Source organism: Lithobates pipiens, unplaced genomic scaffold (assembly GCF_037356315.1).
Source record: "Lithobates pipiens isolate NorthernLeopardFrog02 unplaced genomic scaffold, aLitPip1_a1.2 Scaffold_18, whole genome shotgun sequence".
Lineage (NCBI taxonomy): Eukaryota > Metazoa > Chordata > Amphibia > Anura > Ranidae > Lithobates > Lithobates pipiens.
The window spans coordinates 351,299,381-351,322,889 of NW_027507758.1; the positions used below are offsets into that span (position 1 = coordinate 351,299,381).

At 41.5% G+C, this 23,509-nt stretch overlaps 1 protein-coding gene across 4 annotated transcripts in view; it reads right to left on the reverse strand.

Annotated features, from left to right (window-relative positions):
- Window positions 1-23,509, reverse strand: part of OPA1 (OPA1 mitochondrial dynamin like GTPase) — a 119,219-nt gene that overhangs the window by 79,452 nt on the left and 16,258 nt on the right. The window contains exons 5-15 of one of the 4 annotated variants that reach the window (XM_077487475.1): window positions 21,039-21,092; window positions 20,612-20,685; window positions 15,676-15,786; window positions 12,444-12,497; window positions 10,030-10,134; window positions 9,666-9,752; window positions 5,114-5,227; window positions 4,526-4,606; window positions 3,138-3,212; window positions 2,976-3,047; window positions 2,775-2,874 (exon numbers count right to left, since the gene is read on the reverse strand). In XM_077487475.1, coding sequence (XP_077343601.1) covers window positions 2,775-2,874; window positions 2,976-3,047; window positions 3,138-3,212; window positions 4,526-4,606; window positions 5,114-5,227; window positions 9,666-9,752; window positions 10,030-10,134; window positions 12,444-12,497; window positions 15,676-15,786; window positions 20,612-20,685; window positions 21,039-21,092 — 927 coding nt within the window. The remainder of the gene's footprint in view (window positions 1-2,774; window positions 2,875-2,975; window positions 3,048-3,137; window positions 3,213-4,525; window positions 4,607-5,113; window positions 5,228-9,665; window positions 9,753-10,029; window positions 10,135-12,443; window positions 12,498-15,675; window positions 15,787-20,611; window positions 20,686-21,038; window positions 21,093-23,509) is intronic. The other 3 variants (XM_077487476.1, XM_077487477.1, XM_077487478.1) reach the window with 3 other exon arrangements.

The window sequence follows — 23,509 nt, forward strand, 5'->3', positions numbered from 1 at the left end:
GTGGAAGCTTTTCAGCACAACAAACACTTTTGTTCCTACCGCTATAGGCATTTTTCATAGACTATTTATGAAAACTTATATCTACATTTGAAGGTGGATAAGAAAAAGCGCTGCTGCAGTATTTTAAAGGACTTTCTAGTGGTGTTTTAAATATTGCCTGATTTACATGTTTGTTTTAAATAAGTAGCTGCTTTTTGTGATACTATAATACTTATATATTGAGAATCAGCAGACTAAAGATCCAAAGGTCCAAAGAGCGCGGAGGGGTGTTCACTGTGGGCGCATTTTTTTGAACATCTGTTTCTTACTAAAGAACAAATACAGCCAGCTCCTCTGTTATAGTAATCTCTCCTACAGTGTGTGAATGTATTTCCAAAACAAAGCCTGCAAATACCTCATCTTTGATCTCTTCTGGTCTGTCACGTGACTTCCCTAGCTGACGTCAGAGGGGGATCTCTGCCCCTTCCCCTGTAGCGCAGAGCAATAGGACAGCCAGAGATCACGTGACTGGCCATAAAAGATCTAAGGTAAGGTATTTACAGGCACAGTTTATAAAAAAACAAAAAAAAACAAACACACATTACACAGTGAAGGAGAAATTAATAGAACAGAGGAGCTGGCTATAATTGTTCTTTACTGATACAACCACTTTAAGGTTAAAAGCAGGAGCACACACTCATGCCAGGGATTCAACAGTTTGGAAGTGTAGGATATTTTCTTTGGGCAGACCATCAAAGAGAAAAAGGTTGGGAATGCTTTATGTATTACTGCTGCAAATGTTTTAATTCAAAAGTAAAGCCTGGTGACAGGGTCTCTTTAATTTGGTCAGATGTACTGTCCAAAAAGCTTTCTTCTAGGAAACAATAGATCTTTAAAAAAGTGCTAAACATGCCCTAGACAGCATCTTAAAGCCGGGTTCCACCCTAAAGCGGAACTTCCGTTCATCGGAACCCTCCCCCCCTCCGGTGTCACAATTGGCACCTTTCAGGGGGGAGGGGGGTGCAGATACCTGTCAAAGACAGGTATTTACACCTACTTCCGGGCATAGACTCCCACGGGAGTGTATGCCTCTTACTGTCACTGCGCGCTGTCTGCTGGGACACACACGGGTCTCAGAGACAGCGCGGACAATTCCTATTGCGCTGCGCAACTCGCGCATGCGCAGTAGGGAACCGAGAAGTGAAGCCGCAACGCTTCACTTCCTGATTCCCTCACCTAGAATGGTGACGGCAGCAGCCGAGAGATCGATCGGCCTCGGCTGCCGACATCGCTGGATCCTGGGACAGGTGAGTGTCCATTTATTAAAAATCAGCAGCTGCAGTATTTGTAGCTGCTGGCTTTTAATATTTTTTCACAGTGAAATCCCTCTAAGTATTTTCACCACGAAGGCTGGCCAAAGATCATTCGCTTTTTTTTTTTTTCCTCTGATCAGTCAGAGGGCTAATCGAAATAAAATAAATAAATAACCCCTTTCACACAAGTGACTGTGCTATTGTATTCTGACAGTGGGGACCCATCTGCTGTTTGAAAACACTGATTAGCTGCAGCCCCTTAGCGAATTAAAGTGCTCTAACAATCCTGTTCAACCAAAGTCAATGGTTAGATTGTCTTCTGTCAATTAGGAACAGCCTCAGGTAGGTTAAAATTCAGCCTGTCCCTGCTGAACCGGCCGAATTTCAGCCTACAGTCCGCTTAATCGGTTGCCGACCAGCGCATGACTATATACATCGACACAATGGCTCGGCATATGGACGTACAGGTACATCCCCTTTAAGACACGGCACTGTGGGTGCGCACCCGCTGCGAGCTCTGAGAGTGTGACCCGCAATCGTCTCATGAAGAGGAAGAACGAGGAAATGCTGATGTAAACAAGCATTTCACCATACTTCCTAGTGACAGGACAACAATCACCGCTCCCTGTAATCGGGAGCGGTAAACAGTGTCGTGTCACACATAGTCCATCCCTAGGACACACTTAACCCCTTCAGCGGCCCCTACTGGTTAACCCCTTCACTGCCAGTGTCATTTACACAGTAAATCAATGTATTTTTATAGCACTGATCGCTGTACACATGACAATGGCCCCAAAATGGCATCAAAAGTGTCCGATATCATGTCGCAGTCATGATAAGAATCGCTGGTCGCCGTCATTACTAGTATAAAAAAAAAAAAAAAAAAAAAAAAAAAAAAGGATTACTAAAAAGGCCACAAAACCATCCGCTATTTTGTAGACGCTATAACTTTTGCACAAACCAATAGCTTATTGCGATTTTTTTTACCAAAAATATGAAGAAGAATACATAATCGGCCTAAACGGAGGAAAAAAAAAATATAGTTTTATATATTTTTGGGGGATATTATAGCAAAAAGTAAAAAAACATTGCTTTTGTTTTTCAAAATTGTCGCTTTTTTTTGTTTATATCACAAAAAATAAAATAAAAACTGCAGAGGTTATCAAATACCACCAAAACAAAGCTCTTTTTGTGGGGGGGAAAAAAAAAAAAAAAAAAAGGGGGGGGGCGTCAATTTTGTTTGGGAGCCACGTCGCAATTGTCAGTTAAAGCGACGCAGTGTCGAATTGCAAAAAGTTCTCTGGTCTTTGGGCAGCCAAATGGTCCGTGGTCCTGAAGTGGTTAAGAAAAGTGACAGTCAACGACATTAACTTTATCAGGAACTTGTAGTGTCTCTCTAAAGGAAGCATCTGAAGTATGTAACTAAATTCCAGGTGCTGTACAAATGTTCTTACCTTTTGGAGAAATAACTAAAATGGTTACCTTGTATACAGAGGATAATAGCATTAGGGTTCTGCATATATGCTTTACTGATGCTGAAGATTGTTTCTTTGGTATCTGGAGCCATTCCAGAGGTAACAGTCTGTTTAAAAAAAAAAAAAAAAAGAAAAAGAAAAAAAGGTAAAATGTAAAATATTCAATGTGTGCAGGACATGTGGAACATAACAGGTCTATGTTACCTACACTAATAACTCCTGGGAGATCCACAAGCACCATTCTCTGGATTCCAGGACCTTTTACGCTTAGAGAAATGGTCTGTGGAAAACAGAACGTCGGTATTAAAGATTTATAGAGAATGGAAAGATTAATTTTCTTATACTACAATGCACACATTACTATAATTACCTCAGGGCTTACAGTCTGTCCATTCTTAACACTCTTTCTCATTCGTACTTCTATTTCATCCCTCAAAGCTGCAAGCTGCCAGCAGAAAGAACCCAATATGTCAGGACACAATAAACACACAATGGGTAACAGCGTTTTATCAGTTTTCTTGCACATAGATAAAAAGTTACAATAGGAGTAATTCATTGGAGGGCTGAACAAAAAAAACTGTCAGCTCAGGAGGTGCCGCTGTACTATCTGATGTTAGTACAGCGATCTCCACTGCTGTTGTATTGTTTTCTAACAGGGGAGACGGCCCCCCTGCCAGAACACTCTGGTCAGCGCTCTCAGCCATTGGCTGAGTGTGTTGATGGGGAGCCGCCCGGCAGACCTATTTCAGTCATGCCCCTGCATGGACCGACTGCAGTACACGTGGGCCAAATGTCAACCAGTTTCTATTGAACTGGCCAATGCTGCAAAACATTCAGTCCATGAGCACTATGCTTTACATTGCCGGTAAGAACCAGGGCACTGAGCTTAATTTACTGGTTCCCAATGTGGACGGCTATCATCTGGGCATTTTAGCCAAGGCCTTGAATGGTATACCTGAATATTTTCTTTCAGTATCAGGACAAAGCTAAGACTTTGGTTGGAGCTCTCAGTGGAGTAGAGGGCGAATTGAAATAGCTGTGAAGGCTGAGAAAACCTAAGTCCTTACTAAATAGCAAACATAGTTTGACCCCAAATATAACCTATGCAAGCGTAGGAGGAGTTCAGAGGCAGGGGTACTTAGAGGTAAAGAAAAACAAAAAGTCCACTGCCAGGAGCAGATGCGTTTTGGCAGAAAAAAACGCTTTGATGTAAACATGTGTAAACTCATGCTAATGCTAACAGCGTTTGGTGCTTGAGCATAAATTAATTTGACTGGTCAGCATAAATTCTTTTTTTAGCTAATGAAATTAACGCCCAAGCGCTTTATACCTCTAAATGCATAAAATGAATTTACAAGCATTTTTTCTGCCAAAACGCTGCTACTATTGTGCATGTTGTGTAGGAGAGCTGGGCAAACAGCCCGTGTGCGCGAGGCCTTAATTCCACTAAAGTATTTAAAAGGAAAAAACTATGAAGGCACGTGTATTTAAAATATGGTCATGTCACGGGAGAGAGAGAGAGAGAGAGAGAGAGAGAGAGAGAGAGAGAGGGAGAGGGGGAGGAGAGGGAGAGGGGGAGGAGAGGGAGAGGGGGAGGAGAGGGAGAGGGGGAGGAGAGGGAGAGAGGGAGAGAGGGAAAGAGAGAGACCATCATTGTTTTATATTGTGCAAATCTGGTTAGACAGTATAACCCGTGTTACCATTTGGCGTTAATGAAGGTGTACTATGCAGTGCGCTCCTCTATTAAGAGATACTTACATCTGATTCCTTTGTGAGATCAAACTCCCGGGAACTGTCCTTAAACATAGCAACATGGTGAGGACCCTCACTTAGAGTAACCTGAAACAATACAATAGACATTTCAGACTTTGTTATAACAAGTCATATTAAACCCTTAATATGACCATACATGGATCAAGACGTGGCTGTTCAGCTTCTTTATGCATTTTTTATTATGACTATGATAAATTCCCTATGTACATCTTTATATCAATATACATTCTGGCAATAAACTTTAGAAGCAAGAATGGAATACAGAAGAATGGAACATTTATGAAACACACTAAGAGAACCCTGGGAGACAAGGAGCTAAGCAATACTATTACCGCAGGTGTACAAACATGACTAAAATCACATGGACTGTAAGGGGAGAAACAAGTGCAGCAAAGATGAGATGGAATAATCCAGTACAGCTGCAATGATTCTTTGCATATCACACAGCATATCATACAGTGCAAGAGATGATTTGACTCGATTCAGACAACATGGTCTGAAAGGAGGTGGGTTTTAATCTATGCAACTCAAACTATAGGGATCCTGGGACATTTATTAACTATAAAAACGTACCTTTACTGGAGAGCGGGTCATCATCTCCCCTGATCCTCTAGGAAAGATACGTGCTTGTGCTATCATTTCCAGGACACTGGTTTTTCCTGCACTCTGGTCTCCAACTACAATTACCTTTAAAACAAAACAATCCGCTTAGGCATTTTAGGTTGAATCCAATTTGGTCTAAACAGGTTTTATTCAGAAATATAAAACATAAGAATACAGGATGAGACAATTGAACCAAATCTGGTTAGAGAACAGAATCCAATGTATTCATTATAAAAATTAGTTTAGACTCTTCCTCGACAGTTGTACAAGAATCCTGTTGTGTGTATCTGTTCAAGAAACAAAGTTAGGAAACAAGTGGAAAAATAAAAAGTTAAATGTATAAACTGACAGTCAAGTGAGTTATTAAAACATATATGTTGGTTGGTCAAACGTACACATTAAGGCAAGCATATATCAGGCTGTAGGTGTCACAATTAATAGGTCAGGGTGTTTTTGCTCAAATTCGGTGGAGATTTACACCATAGGGCCCAAACTATATGAAATTTGAGAGGACTATTTCTCCTCCCATAATTAATTCTCAAATGCAATGATCTAATTTATTGATTGTTTCCACTGGGACACACTGGGGGGGATGGTTTCATCCAGCAAAAGGCAATGGCTTTAACGGCTATGAACAATGCTTTCTCCAGGAAAATTCTGGTGTAATGTGTCCAACGTTCTTCATCTAAAAAATTAAATGAGCAATATACAGGTGTGCAAAAGATAGAGAACTGCATATTAGGTTAGCCAGTATAATTCAATTGCTTCCAAAAGTCAGTTTAAACGTGGCAATTCTATTTTGTGCAATCAGACTGGAGATAAATAGGTTGAATCTATAACAATCAAATCAACCAGTTACTGATCACTGACGATACATATGATGCAGGAGGAACATATGTCATTGGAGTTTGAGGTCTTAGTAGGCATATGAAGTTGCCTTGAAAGCCATGTTCACACCAAAGCAACAGGAGCGGGTCTGCAGCATTGCAATTTTTTTGGTGTGTTTTTGGAACTGTACCAATTATTTTGAATGGGCCTCCCTCCACTTCAAAAACGTACCAAAGCAGCTATGCACCAAATTTTGGCACTGAGCCAAACAAGTTTCATTTTTTGTTGCATTTTATGTTTGTTTTGTCACAGGACAATCGTGGCAAAATTCCAGATTTAGGATGCCATTAATAAAAAATTTGATTAAAAAAAAAAACTCAGGTGTGAACGAGGCCTAACTGCAAAGGGAGATTTGCCCACATTGTTTTGTGGCAAATTGGAGAACAAGCTGAACAAAGTAGAGAAAAATTTTAGTGGAAGTAGATGGTGAATTAATAGAAGTATCTAAAATGGTGGAGATGGTAAACTAGGCTAAACTCCTTTCCGGCGAAAAAAATAGATTTTTTTTTCTAATTGTAAAATCCTTTTCTCTGAGTTTATTGGAACACATAAGGACACTTTCTGGCAAGATACTTGAAGGTAGGGTTATAGCACCACTTTTGGGGGTAAGACAATAGGCAGAAAAAAAAAAAGCACTACCAACAGGCAGCTTTTACCACTGGCCAATTCTTACATGTGATATAGGAAGCTCAGTTTGTTACAATGCAGTACAGAAATAATATCAGAGGTGTGGAAGGAGTGTCCTTTAGTGAACTCAGAGAAAGAAATTTTACAGGGAGTAGAAAAAAAATGTGTTCTTTTCTTACATTCATTGAATGACTGGCAAAAATCTTAACCATAAAGACATCCCAAAGCAGTGACCATTAATGGGTGGGAAGAGCCAGAAGCAAATCACACAACCCACAAAAGGATACCCCAGGGGGGGGAGACAATAAACCCCAAACTTCTGCTTACAAAACTTTGCAATGCAAATGATGCATCTGAATATGCCAAAAAGTGAAGGAGTCGGCCTGGAGGACCACCTTTAAAGTTTTGGGTGAATGGGTTTACTATCCCAGGAGGAGGAGCCCTATCTCTCAGAGGCTGTCCTGGAAGACGAAAGGAGAAAATTTCCTTCCTGGACAGCAGAACACAACGATGCTATAGCCACTGGCAGTGATTACATGAAAAAAAAAATCTGACATGCTGGTTATACCGATGTTGATTGATGGATCGACTTCAGTACAAGCAGCCTGAAGTCAATCCACAGATGGATCACACCATGGATGGTTCAGTAGGGACAGCTGAGATTCCATTCATCAATGGCTGACTTAAGGGTCTCCTGCACAGTGGAGATTGAGGTAGACACGAGTGATTTTCTCTTGTGCTACAATAGTGCTGGGAGATTTGTCCTCCCTGTCCCAAGTAAGCGGGATGAGACTCTGGAGGGTCCACCGGCGCATTGATCTCTGCCTCAGAGTCCTCCAAAAAGGAGAAGAGGAAATTTTTTTTTGTGTGCCCTACAGCTGAGCGCCCATCCACCTGAGAGAGAAAAAAGAAGAACTAAATGTCCCAGCAGGTCACTAGGTACTTACTCCTGGACACTGGGCAAAAACTAAGCTGCCTATAACGAATGGGGATTTGGTAACTGGGGTGCCCATAGATGGTACTTCGTTTCTTTCTGCCTAGTGTTCTACTCCTGAGAATGGCACTATAACCCTTTAATCAAGATTCTTGCCGGGCTGTGTCCTTCACTGAACATAAGAGAAATGGGTAAATGTTTAAAGCACAAACTAAAAATCAACAGGTATGGTGAAGTGCACGTGGAGACCAAAATTCAAAAAATATAACCAAAACAGATATGAAATCGCACCGATTGCTAATAGTGACACAGACTGCATAACTCCCAACTGTCCCTTTTGGGCCCAAACTATTATCACTTTTGACTTCAAATATGTCTATGAAGGTAAGCCTGTATCATTCTTATGCAGGGCATAAAAAAAAAAAGTTACCTTTAAAAGGGGTTGTAAAGGTAAATGTTTTTTTTCACCTTAATGCGTGCTATGCATTAAGGTGAAAAAACATCTAATACCAGCCCCCCACTTTTACTTACCTGACCCCTCGAATGTCCCGCGCTCACCTCCGACATCCTCTTCACCGCTCACCCTGGCCGTTGATTGGCTAGAGTGGACAGATTGAAAACAGCGCAGCCATTGGCTCGCGCTGCTGTCAATCATATCCAATGATGCGGCGCACCGGGGGGCAGGGCCAAGTGATACAGTGAGCGGCTATGGGCACTAGCGACATCACGGGAGTGCGCCCGCAAGCACTTCACACTATGCGAGGGAGCTCGCATGAAGTTGTGGAGTCCTTGCGGGAGGGAGCCGAGACAGCCGCCGAGGGACCCCAGAAGAGCAGGTTCGGGGCCACTCTGTGCAAAACGAGCTGCACAGTGGAGGTAAGTATAAGAGGTTTGTTATTTAAAAAAAAAAAACAATTTGCCTTTAGTGATCCTTTAATTCACACTTCCACAGATACATAAACTCCTTTCTTTCACTTCCACACCATTCCTATTCAGTAATCGGGAGTGAAAAGAAAAAAGGTCTGTCTGAGCTACAAGTCACAGCTATGAAGTTTCAGCATTGTGCGCCAAGATAAAATGCAGCACGGGGTGCATTGCAGAATAAAAGGGGACACATAGGCAACAATGGTTTCCTGTGTGTCCTTACAGTGACAGAAGATTTACAATGTAGTAAAACATCTGTCGCCGCATACTGTCTTTCAAGAAGCCTTTTCCTGGTGCCTAAAAGGTTGGGCTAACCGCTGTACTGATGAAGCAAACCTGCTGCACTGAATGGAGAAAGGGTGCTTGCTTTAAGGTGTATTGTTGTGATCTGCTAAGATATTATTTAAAAGGTGATTGCAATTTTTACTGTATATGGCGAATTCATGAAAATAACTTACGCAGTGACCTCCATAAGGCTTTCTATTTAAGACTACTTTCACACGGATTTTAGGCGTTTTAGCGCTTGAAACAGCCTATAAAAAAGCCCCTGAAAACCGCCTCCCATTCTGTGCAGTGTGTGCTTTCACACTGGGGCCATGCGCTTGCAGGACGTTAGTAAAAGTCTTGCAAACAGAATCCTTGGGGCGGGATGGGAAAGCTGTATTTAGCATTCTCAAAATGCTTCTGCCCATTGCACTGGATGGGCAGCACTTTCCAAGCGCCTTAAAAGAGCAGCAAAACAGGAGTTTTCAACCTTTTTTGGGGTAAAAACACTCCGGTAGCAGCCGAAAAGCACCACTAAAGCTCTGCTAAAACAGTGCTAAAGCGCTGCAAAAACGTGCATCAATTTAGCACTAACGCCCCGCGCTACCAGTGTGAAAGGGGTCTAAAGCATATGGATATATGTGGTTAGACAGGGCAGAGTGCTTCGATAGAAGGGAAGGGAATTTCCCAGGGAGAAAAATGCTAGTTGGAGGATGATTTCTTAGCCAAGCCAACACAGATCATCCAATGCAGCTTAAACAGTGTTGTTTCAGTGTGGCTGGCTGGTACGCTGGGCAACATTTAATATTTTTAATATAGATGGTGAAGAAAAGAATGAAGAATACTTCTGTGCATGTACTATAGAAAAATGAAACGTCAACATACCCTTGGTAAATGGTCTTGCGTGTTATAGTTTGCATCATAATCAGACAGGATATCCAACACTTCAGAATACATATCTATCAAGGATTTCTATTAAATAAAAAAAAACAATTTAATATGATCAAAATGTATGTATTTGTGTAATTAGCTACAAAAAGAATAAAAAAACTACAAACATAATCCTAAACTGCTCCACTAATTGCTGAAGTAATTAAACAGCTGTTTTGGCAATCAGATATATAGCTTACCTAATCTGGACACAACATAGGATAATGATGCTAGCTGTGCATGGAGAAGTCTATATTTACTAATTTATAGTTCTACATTTAAAGTTACAAATAATTGCAATTATTTTAATATACACCACCTTGACTTTTCGCTGATGAATTCCTTTGTCATCTTTTAGTAGCATCAGCTTCCTCAAATCTTTATTCTCCTTCTCTAATCGCTCAAGAATGCGCTGGTATTTCAACTTAATCATATAAAAAAAAAAAAAAAATTGGAAGATAACTAGTAATTATTGAATTGTTTGAACAAAAACAGACCAACTAGCATTTACAGTAAAGTATTACAAATAAAATATAGCTATTCCAGGATACCCAACCAAGGCAAAAAAATGTATTAGATTGGATAGCTTGGGAAAGAGTTAAAGCAGAAAGATAGACACATTTATTATTATTACGTGGGGAAAAAAGTTCCCTTTGCTTTAGAAAGGAGTTTAAAGTGGTTGTAAACCCTTACAAACCACTTTGACCTACAGGTAAGCCTAGATTAAGGCTTACCTGTAGGTCCAAGAAATATCTCCTAAACCTACACAGTTTAGGAGATATTTGCCAAAACACAGGCACCGCTGTCTACGGTGCATGCGCCGTAGACAGCGGCGCGCAGGCGCACTGAGTTCGCCGCTGTCAACGGCGATATGCTGCGAGTTCCAGCGCATGCGCGGGAGTGATGTCATCACGGCTTCGTCAAATGACAGCAGCGGAGCAGCGAGACCCACCGAGAAGATGGATGCTCCGGACTACAGAGGACAGCGGTGACTTTGCTGGCTCCTGTGTCAGGTAAGTGACACATAATGGACTACTATGCAATACATAGTAGTCCATTATGCATTACCTTTGCAGGGAATCAAAGAGGAAGTAAACCCATCAGGGTTTACTTCCTCTTTAAAGGAGTTTCTGTAAAGTAGTTTACAGAAAACTCCTGTAAAGGAGTTTACAGAAACTCCTTCATTCTGTATGCCAGATAGCATAGATATCATCGTAGATCAGACCACTGTGGCTCTCTTACAAGGAAACCATCTAGTCCTTTATCCACCATCTTTCTTCCCTTGCATATTCATAGAACACTGGTCCACAGAACACAATGTGTGCTGTTAACAGGAAAGAGAAGAGGGAGGTTGGATAAAGGACTAGACTCTGAGTCATAAAAGCTGTACTATCTGTCATTAAAAAATAAATAAGGTATTCGATAATAAAGAAGGGATCTGCACATTAAGTACATATCAGTACCAGTGATTTTTTTAACATTATTATTATAAAAACGTGTTGGTACCTGCAGTTTTTGTTTTTCCTTCTTGTGATGCCATTTTGTCAAATTTTTCCTTACTTCCTTTGTCAAAGATAGATAGATAGATAGAAAGTAAGGAAAGATACAGATTTTTGGGTTGTCACCAGAACAGCAATAAAAATGAAATCTTCCAATGGAGACAACTGTCTATGGCTGGCCATAGACAGCAAATTTCCATGGTTGCAGGAAAGCAATTCATTTGATTACCCTATCAACACAGTCAGTGTTGATGGGAGAATCCCTCCCGTGGAGCCTATGGTGCTGATTTACTAAAGAAAAAACCACTCTGCGCTACAAGTGCAGTCGCTGTAGATCTGAGGGGGTAGATCTGAAATGGGGGGGGGGGGGGGGGGAAGCACTGCTGATTTTATCATCCAATCATGTACAAGAAAAAAAATACTGTTTTTTATTTTCCTTGCATGTCCCCCCTCACATCTACAGCCAGTGAAATTGGAGCGCAAAGTGGATTTGCCTTTCGTAACTAACCCCCGTTGTGTTTTTCCAGTAGGGGAATCCGTCCCCGCCACGAGAACACAGTGATTATTGCTAGCAGCTATAACAGCCACTAGCTATAATGGCATGGAAAATCTCACAAGCTGGTTGTACCCAAGTTGATTAATTGATCAACTTGGATACATTCAGCCTCCCAATAAATGGTTCAAATCTCGGCCAGTTCCTGCTGAACCAGCCAAGATTCAAACCACATGTGGCCATCTTAAAGCGCACAATTATTATTTTTTTTTTTTTTAAATACATGTAATGAAAAAGCATAATGAGCTAGCATGCACTGCTTTTTTTCATTCCATTATCTATAGGGCATAAAATTAAGAGAAATCTCTACAAAGGGACTCAGGTGCCAACAAAAATGTCAGGGGGTTTATAATCTAAATTATTCCCTACTCTACCCACAATAAAGTTTTGGCTTTAGATATTCTTTTGTTTACTGGCAGATGAGCTCATCAGTCTGCTGTTGCTCTTTTTTAATTAGTAGGCTGGGGTTGTAAGGATGATGCAACTGTATTCCCCAACTAACAGAGAAAGAAGAATAATCCTTTTAAATGTGAGTAACGGGGCTGTGCAAATTTTAGAATCTGATGAAAAGAAATACAAATTCTTTGCCAAAAAACACATTATATACAGTATATTACAGCTGAGTACTTAGACATTTTATTGTGTTAGTATAATCCCTAAACAGAGAAACTCACAGCCTACCTGGGTCTGTAAAAGCTCCTCCTGCAGCTGATCAACCTTCTCTTTATCAGATACCTTAAAAAGCAGATTTAAATCATTAAAATTTTCGCACATTTCCAATGCAATATGACACCCGTAAATTGTTGAGGCACTAAAGAACGTGGGTTATTACATACGTTTCTCTCATGTCTTTACATATACTTTCAGCTAATGCCAGTAAAAATTGGCATGAGTTCTCTAACAAGCTGTACAAAGCAAAAGAGTAATTATTAGCAAATAATATCACCGATTAACGCAACTGAGAGCAAGTTTGTACTTTTAATAATACCAATGAAAATGTGCAAAATGCAGTCACTGCTTGCAAAGTCATATTATCCAATAAAAAGAATGGTCCCAGGATTCCTCCAAAAGGCTACAGCTAAATTATCAAAATTGAAATCCACAGTTGTATATGTTGACAGGCATTCTAGTAAAATGCTGCTTCTAAAAAAAACACAAGAAAACTGTTTTGCAGTTCAATCATGCTTTAGTAGGGCACGCTGCATCAAAAGAAACAAAGCAGGATAAATGCAGTCTCTGAAGGTTGACACGTACAGTACTACATAAAAAAAAAATAATAATCAATGGAATTTTGCTAAGCTGCATTTGACAAGTTTGTGAAACATGTCACATGCAAGAAAACACCACCTGTCAACACGATACCTGAAAATTTACCAATCCTGCACACAAATACCTTTTTTAATAAAGCATTTATATGCCAATATCATTTGTCTGCAGTCACCCTCTGGCTCACATCTTCAAATTTTCCCTCTCTTCTGGCACCTTCTCCAGCTCTCTAAAACATGCACTAGTCACCCCCATACTTAAAAAAACCCTCATTGGACCCCACCAATATTAACAACCTATGCCCCATCTCCTAGCTCCCATTTTCAGCCAAACTCCTTGAACATCTAGTCACAACTGAGCAACCACCTCACCGAGAATAACCTTCTTGATCCCCTTCAATTTTTTTCCCTCAACACTCCAGAGAAACTGCTCTCCTAAAACTCACAAACTGCTAATGGCTAAATCCAATGGACACTATTCTGTACTCCTACTCCGGGACCCCTCTGCTGCCTTTGACACAGTGGACCACCCACTGCTCTAAAAAACACCACACCTTTGCTCTTCCTAACAGTACTCTTCACTGGTTCTCATCCTACTTATCCAACCACACCTTTAGTGTTACTTACAATTCTACCGCCTCCTGTCCCCTTTCTTTCTCTGTTGGGGTCCCCCAAGGTTATGTTCTTGGACCTTTCCTATTCTCGATATACACCTCCTCCTTGGATCAGTTGAATGTGTCCCATGGCTTCCGATACCACCTCTACGCTGACGACACCCAAATTTATTTCTCTACCTCTCAGCTCACTTCTTCAGTCTCCTCACGTATCACTAATTCACTAACAGACATATCAGCCTGGATGTCACACCCCCTCCTCAAATGCAATCTATCCAAAACCAAGCTTGTAATATTTCATCCCCTGCGTACCTCTTACCCAGATTTTTCTGTCAAGATCAATGGCGTAACCATCAACCCACCCCCGCATGCCAGGGTGCCAAGTGTAATCTTGGACTCTGAAATATCATTTTGCCCCCATATCCAATCACTTTCCAAAGCTTGCCGCTCACCTCCACATCTTCAAAATGCACCCTTTCCTAAGCAATGATTTCAAAAAGCTTCCAATTCACTCCCAGGTAATCTTTCACCTTGATTACTGAAACTCTCTCCTCATTGGCTTACCTCTACAAAGGCTATCTGCCGTTCAGTCCATCATGAATGCTGCTGCCAGGCTCATCCGCCTTACCAGCCGTTCAGTGTCTGCTACTCCTCTGTCAATCCCTCCACTGACTTCTGCTCGCCCAACAAATTAAATTCAAAATACTAACAACAACTTGCAAAGCCATCCACAATTCAGCCGCCAGCTACATCACTAGCCTAGTCTCAAAATACCAATCGAATCATTCTCTTCGTTCCTCCCAAGATCTCCTGTTCTCTAGCTCCCTCATCACCTCCTCCCATGCTTGCCTTTAGGACTTTTCCTATCCCATTCTAGGGAACTCCTTACCCCAATCTGTCTGACTATCTCCTACTCCGTTTGCTTTTAGACGATCCCTGAAAATCCTTCTCTTCAGAGAGGCCTATTCTACCTCCATCTAACTACTGTACTTTCATTTTCTCCATCAGTTCATCCCCCACAGTTAATACCTTTTGTATCACTTGACCCTTCCTTTTAGATTGTAAGCTCTAATGAACAGGGCCCTCCGATTCCTCCTGTATTAAACGGTATTGTAACTGTACTATCTGCCCTCATGTTGTACAGGGCTGCGCAACCTTTTGCCGCATGAAGATAAAACAAAAAAAACAAAAAAAACACTTAATAGTAGCTCCCTCCAGCCCCCCTCCCAAATACCAAGCCCAATCTCCATCATGCACATCTGCAGTTCTTCGCCCCATCTCCCCTCTCTTACAGGCTTGGCTAAAAGCAGATGGAGCTATTGGCTCCTGCTGCTGTCAGTCAAAACCTGAGAGTGGGGCACAGCTGGGCAATGTGTCTGAATAGACACATTGACGCAAGTGGCTTCCTATGGGGGCAATCGGCAGGAGGAAGGAACCAGGAGCACCGGCAAGGGACCCCAGAAGAGGAGGATGGGGGGTTGCTCTGTGCAAAACCAGTGCACAGAGCAGGCAAGTTTGACTGTTTTGTCATTTTAATAAAAAAAAAAAATGACTTTAAATACAATAAGGTATTGGCAATACAAAATTAACAGAAAAACAGCAATACCATATAGTCACAAAAACCATAAACTCTGTTCACATAAGAACTGCTGAAAAAACAGACTTCATTAATAAAATTATTTGCATGGGCTAGAATTGTTAGCTATTACAAAGCATTTAATAAACTGATGCCTAAACGTATAACCAATCCTTTATTGTAGGACAATGCACTCCTAAAATATCTAGATTTGATGATAAGAGACATACTCTAGTTCTCATCAACTCACTTAAAATATAATATATGTAATAAACAGAGGACTATAGTAACCATCAATAGCTTTATAATGCTCTGAGATGCCCTTTCACATAGTATAATTACACCCACGCTGAAAATCCAACTGAAAGGTTTGTAGAAATAGGATTTTTTTGGACTGCAGTCTAAAGCTGATTGACAAGACAAGTGTTTGATGCATCCAGTGCTCTATGACCCATCACCTTGCGCTTCTGCTGTGAAGTGCCCGTGTTAATGTTTCCAGCAGCCCTGCGTGCCTCCTCTTCATGCTGCTTGAGCTGCTCTTGTAATAGAATGAGTTCACCAAGCAAACCCTGCCATGAGTTTACAGAGAGAGAAAGACGGAGTGAAGGTGGGGACAAAAACAGCCATGGAGTGCAAAATAAAGTAAAAGGGGTATACAAAAAGGAAAAATAACAGACATATATTTACCAGCAAAATGGACACAAATCATATAGCTTATTCTACATAATAAAACAGAAAGACAAAGACAAAACCAAAGAAAAGCTTGCCATACTGCTGCATATGTCAAACACTATCAAATATTTGTTGGAGAGTATTAACTACTGTTCCAACCAAATGCTTACAACCCTAAAAAAGGCTTAGAATTGTTAATATTTACCTAAGCAGGACATTATTTCCGCCATCAACACACATGCAACATTTCTGTAAGCAGAGCTACCGCTACCAATAAATATCAGAGAATGGGTGCAGAATAGCAGGCTGCAAAAGTTAAATACAGGAAATGGATTAGAAAGAAAATGCAGCAGGCATGTTATTCAGTTTCTACCTATGAGCAAGCATAAGCCTTCGGGAGCCTCTCACTTATCTCATGAACACTGAGGATCACAGATGATCTGTGGTTTCCAGGTGCAGGGAAAAGGGTTTCTTTAAAAAAGGGATCTAATGAAAAGTGCACCCATACTGCTACATGCAGCTATTTCTAAGATTGACAACATCAAAGGATCTGTGAAAAGCATAGGGCTGCTGCCTTGGTGTGAAATGCTCTGTAGTTTACACAGATACATTTTTGTATTTTCTACAAGATAGACACAATATAATGAAAAATTGTAGTTTAAGCAAGGCACTCTCAACCAGGGTTCCTACAGAGGTTGCTAGGCATTCCTTAAAAGGGGTTGTAAAGCTTTGTGTGTTTTTTTTTTATTTGAAATAACATGGTATACTTACCTCCTCTGTGCAAGGGTTTTGCACAGTGGCCCCGATATTCCTCTTCTGGGGTTCCCCCACGGCGCTCCTGGCTCCTCCCCGCATCAAGTGCCCCCTCAGAGACCAGCTTTCTATGAGGGCACTCATGCAGGCATGCTCCTGAGTTCTGCAGCTGCGTCCATTGACACAGACAGCAGGACTCAGTCCCGACCATGGCTCCCGTGTCACTGGATTTGGCCAATGGCTCCTGGTGCTATGAATCTGTCCAATGAGGACTGGGACAGCGGCTGGAGCTGCTGGGCTCTGTCTTGTCACTAGAAAGATCAGGTTCAGGTAAGTAAAAAAGGGGGACTATGGGGGGGAGCTGCACTAAAGTGCAAGTAATGCATTAAGGTGAAAAACCTTAAGGGTTTCATACCCCATTTAAGCGGTTGCTGATTGATCTCCTGGGTGATGGTGCCCACATAGTTCTGGGGCCAATGACATATGGCAGAGTCAGCAGCATGAAATTAATGACTATATTAGCTATCTGTAAAGGGGTGCTTTCTGACCACCGACCACCAACATAAAGGTCCAATGAATTGGGTGTTAGCAGGGTATCCCTGAAACCTAAATATTATTTTAAGGGTTCCTCAGGGATTAGAATATTGGGAAAGGCTGGAGTAGACACTGATTCAGGGAACAAAAAAAACAAATAAAACCACACACAAACAAACACATCAAAAAAAAACACCACACAAAAGTACAGAAGTGAGTTATTAATCTACAACCGCACATTTAAAAGGAATGTACAATTTGTTAAGTAAAATAGGAGAAAACACCCAACTCCCTTATGCCTAACCTGTATTTATTTGCAACTTATTGTGTGGTCCTCATGGCCCCTGAAGACTGTAGTCTATTTTGGTGCTTTCATAAGCCAGTGAAGACAAAAGGGCTGTGATAGCAGAGATCTCTAGCAGTCTTATCCAACATGTCTCCCATCTATGCTGGGCTTCTAAAACCTTGAACACACTTTTGTTCAGCCCGAGCGGCGGAAAAAAAAAAAAAAAAAAAAAAAAACACGGAGGAGCTCGCTGTACTATGTGATGTTAGTACAGCTACTGTGTTCGGACAAATATTCAGGTTGCTTTACTAAACATGGAGAGTGAAAAATCTGGTGCAGCTGTGCATTGTAGACAATCAGCTTCTAACTACAGCTTGTACAATAAAGCATTGACGCTACAACCTGGAAGCCGATTGGTTTCTATGTAGAGCTGCACCAGATTTTGCACTCTCCAGTTTTAGTAAATCAATCACATCGTATTCTTATAGATCAACTGAACTAGATGTTGGTTTCCTTTTTCTACTGTATTTCATACACACAGAGGTCTAAACCTGATTGGGTTTGATTTCTTATAGGTTGTGTTGTCCAGAAGCTATAAAAGGTGACCTGTGGTTAAAGTAGCCATTGCTCTATATGTACCAGTGTTGGTATACTCAAAGATTAGAGGAGGAAATAACTTGCAGAGGCATCTAGCTATTAGTGTGTGGCTCATACATCAATAAGTATCTGAATGTATACAAATGGAAATGTTTTTTTATGAAGCTGGGAGAAAGCGATGGCATTTAGATGTATCCACCCCGTAAGAATTAAATAATATATATGACATTAATAATATTCTCTCATGACGGTTGATCGTTAGCTTAGGACTGCAGGCAGGCTGCATCTGGCAACAAATTGGAATTTAAAACTAGCTCATTATTTAAGAATTTCAGGTTTTTGCTACTGGAATGCAGTGGGGAATTTCCCTTTTAATTTATCACAGGCATGCAAATTTCTCACCGCAGGAGGAGCGCAGGATGCATCATTGCTAAACATAGGCAAAATCCTAAAATGCAGCATTCTACCCCCGGTTTGTGTAGTAAATGTAGTAGAAAATCCCCTCACCGAGCACATACAAACAAATTCTGGAAACACACCGACATCATCAAGATGCAAATCAAGGCAGTTGTAAAAATGACAAATCAGCTGTCAAAAAAAGCCTTTTTGTAACCTTAAACAAAAGTCAAACAAATAGGTAGATTTGTGAACAAACAAGGCTTTTCCTAGAAGCAAGAATACATAGCTGATAGTCTGGAATATCGCTCTCTTAAAAGGATAAGTTCACCTTTAAAAAATAAATAAATAAATAAATGCATGCACTTTTTTGCAGGTTAAAAACAAAGGTTTCCAGGTTTCCCTGCACCTGGAAACAAAAACAAAAAAAGTTATTTACTTTTTATTTTTAGGAGACTGTAAAGCAGTTCAACCACAATTAGCAGATTGTGGATGCAATGTCAGGCTCCAGCAGGCTGTCCGTGTAGCTCACGTCCGTACCTCTGATACAGATAGGCAGTTATTGAATGACAGGAAGATCAATGAACTACCTAGAGAGCCCATGAGCACCCTGGTAGCTCATTGAAAACTACAAGCTGTCAGCCGCAAAGGCTGCTGGGTACTTGTAGCTCATTCATTCACAGAATTCTGTGCATAAAGACGTGGCAGGGAGCAGACCCCTGAACGCCCACGCTCTTGTTGAATTCTGACAGTGGGCGTGGAGAGAAGATCCCTGGCCCACTGTCACAGGGAGGGAGAGGATGGGGGGGGGGGGGGGCAGGCTGATGTTGAACATGTTACACCCTAAACATGTAACACTGCCACTGCTTAAAGCGGCGGTCCACCCTAAAGTGGACCTTCCGCTCATTGGAACCCTCCCCCCCTCCGGAGCCACAATTGGCACCTTTCAGGGGGGAGGGGGGTGCAGGTACCTGTACAGTACAGGTATCTGCACCCACTTCCGGCGTAGATTCTGCAGAAGGTACGCCCCTTTCCGCAGAATCTACGCCCCTTTCCGAAGGTCTCCTGCTGCCTGCTGGGAAACACATGGATCCCAGAGACAGCAGGGACCATCCTTATTGCGCAGCGCGACTCGCGCATGCGCAGTAGGGAACCAGGAAATGAAGCCGAAAGGCGATCGAAAGATCGGCTGCGGGTGCCGACATCGCGGGTGCGCTGGGCGGGTAAGTGTCCTTATTTTAAAAGTCAGCAGCTGCAGTATTTGTAGCTGCTGGCTTTAAAAAAAAAAAAAAAAAAAAAAAACGGCGGACTCCCGCTTTAATAAAAATAAGTCAACCACTCGGAAATGTTTTAGTTGCAGATGGATTCTAGTCTTACGAGACACCTGCTGAATTCTTATACCTCTTGTAGACTATTGGAAGGGTCTTATTACTTTCAGAACGGTTCCTGACCACTTCTGAGTCTCGATCCTGCAAAAACTGGGTTATTCCGACTACTAATGCAGCCATCATACTAAACAAAATAATACAAAAACCAAACAAACATGGAGAACAGGGCCTCTGTGCCCGACCAGTAAAGCTGGCCATACATGGCCTGAATTTTAAACGATTCTTGTGAATCGACTAAAATTCAAGCCATAGGTGGCCCTGCGGACACCACCCACCTCAACAAACTTTCACTGAGAAAGTGGAATCTGGCAGAAAAAAAGTCATCCAAACAGTGACTGCAGTCAATTAGCCACAGTCACTGTTCAGGCGTTCTGACAACTGTGGATGTCAGCTGTAAGAATACAATAGCTGGCAGCAGGACAATCATCCATCTATGCTGTTTAGCATGGATAGGGTCATCTATGGATTACTTTACATGTACTCCCAGCTTAAGGTATGTAGACCTATGAACACGTGATGAGCCAGCCCCATAAATGGGAATGCTGTAATACATCTCCCCTGACATTCTCCACAGGCGTAACCAGGCAACTTCGCGTTTAGGTTGCTCGGAATTAGCTTGTACATATGAAATCTTCTATCCATGGCAATCCTTTGTCACACTATTCCATAAGAGCAGCAACGATTAGGATTCCCTAATTCAGTACAGGTTTCCTTAACAGAAAAAAACAGAAAAGAAAAAAACACCCAGCATATGTAATGCTATCTCACCTTCTTATATTGTTTTTCAGAGCCATCAAAATTCTGGCTGTCAGTAGCTTTGAATGCAGCATCCCTTCCAGGGCCTAGTAGTGAAAAAATACAAATATAATAATCAGTAGAATTTATCATGAATATAAGACAACTAACTGTTAGATAGACATTCAATAAGCTCTGTATTAACATATAAATACTATAAACAATAACTATATGAAATGAAAAAGACTGTGGTTACACAAAAAACAGACTACAGAATCAGGCTTCCTTTCCAGGAAAAGCCAACTAATTTCTGCCAAATTAGGTAACAGAATTTGTAAAGAAAGTTAAACTGTGTACCCATCCCCATAGCATCCTAGAGTTCTGTACACTTACAGGTAGTTGAATAGAACTTAATATAGGTTTCACATGTCATAACGGCAACAGACATTGCATTACACACCTAACAACTGTAGCAGATCAGAAGCTCCTATGACTTCACTAACCAAATTGTGACCTGTGAAAAATCAGCAAGAAAAAAAAAAATGGGAAAAGATATTACGAGCCATAATATGAAGATAGTAAAGCCTGGAAAGGAATCCTGCTCCCTGCTCCGTTTTCACACTGGTAAGTACAATAATTACATGTGAAATGAATGCAGACACTGGAAGAAGCACCATCTAAAATGCAGCATTTATGTGTATTTGAAACTACGGTCACCCGTGGCTCAACAACTCCAGGAGCAACATGTAAAAATGTCCACCTTTTTTTTTCCTAGGTCATCACTGCTCTGTGAGCACCTTGGACATCACAAGCTCCATTATACACACATTTAGCAACATTGACTATTGTCTGTTCATTTACTGCAGAGTAAAAAGCGTGGACATGGCTACTTAAATAGTTCACAGCAGTCAAACAAACCAAGTGTTCTTGTAGTTTGCATCATAAGAAGTTATCACAACTGCCAGCAATTGTATTTAAACCTGAACTTCAGGCAGAAGTATATACAAATAACGCAGTTCTGTACGCAATATACTCACCGGCCACTTTATTAGGTACACCTGTTTAATTGCTTGGTAACACAAAAAGCTAATTTAGCCAATCACATGGCAGCAACACAATGCATTTAGGCATCTAGACATGGTGAAGATGATTACTGAAGTTCAAACCAAACATCAGAAGGGAAGAAAGAGAATTTAAGAAACTTTGAACATGGAATGGTTGTTGGTGTCAGATGTGCTGGTCGGAGTATTTCAAAAACTGCTGATCTACTGGGATTTTCACACACAACCATCTCTAGGGTTTACAGAGAATGGTCCGAAAAAGAGAAAATGTCCAGTGAGCAGCAGTTTTGTAGACAAAAATGCCTCGATGTCAGAGGAGAAAGGACCTCAAATAACTTGTTACAATCAAGGTATGCAGAATATCATCTCTAAATGCACAAAACATCGAACCTTGCAGCAGATGGGCTACAGCAGCAGAAGATCCCACAGGGTGCCACTCCTATCAGCTTGGAACAGGAAACTAAGGCTACAATTCGCACAGGCTCACCAAAACCGGACAATAGAAGATTGAAAAAAAACATTGCCTGGTCTGATGAGTCTTGATTTCAGCTGTGACATCCAGATCATAAGGTTAGAATTTGGCGTAAAACATGAAAGCATGGATTCATCCCACCTGCCTATTAATGGTTCAGGCTTGTGGTGGTGGTGGTGGTGTAATGGTGTGGGGGATGTTTTCTTGGCACACTTTTGACCCCTTAGTACAAATTGAGCATCGTTTAAACTAGGGTTGCACCGATGCTAGTATGGGTACCAAGCATTTGCATGAGTAATTGTACTCGTGCAAATGCTCCGATGCCTGACCCAATACCTGGACAGTCAGACGATCGGTGCGGCGGAAGTTACAATCACTAATCTCCCTGTGTGGCTTTCAGTAAAGCAGCCGACAGCCGCTTCTTCTCTCCCCCCCGCTGCTTTATTGAAAGCCACACAGGGAGATTGGTGATTGTAATTTCCCCCCACTGGCGCACCAATCATCCCTCACTGTCCCCTGTATCCTCCTCTGTTCTCCATATGCTCCAGTCTCTGTGCGCTCCTTCGGTTCCCCTTTGTCCTTCACTCGCCCCTGGCCCAGATCGGTCAGGATGAAGAGCAGAGGAAGGAGTTGGTATATATGTAATTTGCTGGCTCCTTCCTTTTCTCAACGAACAGAGTCACTGACTCTGTCCATTCATAACTGAGCATTGTAAACTGTTTACAATGCTTCAGTTTATGAATGGGGAGGGGCCGCTGTCTGTCCATTCATCTTCAGTGCAGTGGAGGCTGCTGAGAAAGGGACTGGGGAATCTGTGCCCTCCGTTCTTTTTCCTGTCTCAAATGGAAGATGTCAGGGCTATCGGTAATTGGTATCAGCAAGTACTTGGAAAAAAAGTATTGGTACTTGTACTGGGTCTTTAAAAAGTGGTATCGGTACAACCCTAGTTTAAACGCCATCGTCTACCTGAGTATTGTTGCTGACCATTTCCATCGCTTTATGACTACAGTATACCCATCTTCTGATGGCTCCTTCCAGCAGGATAATGCACCATGTCACAAAGCTCAAATCATCTCACCACTGGTTTCTTGAACATGACAATTAGGTCACTGTACTCCAATGGCCTCCACAGTCAACAGAGCTCAATCCAATAGAACAGATTTGGAATGTGGTGGAACGGGAGATTTGCATCATAGATGAGGTAGCCAACAAATCTGCAGCAACTGCGTGATGTTATGTCAACATGGACCAAAATCTCTGAGGAATGTTTACAACAACTTACTGAATCTATGCCAAAGAATTAAGATAGTTCTGAAGGAAAAAGGGGGTCCAACCCGGTACTAGCAAGGTGTACCTAATAAAGTGAGCGCTGAGTGTATAGTTAAAATTTATTTTTAA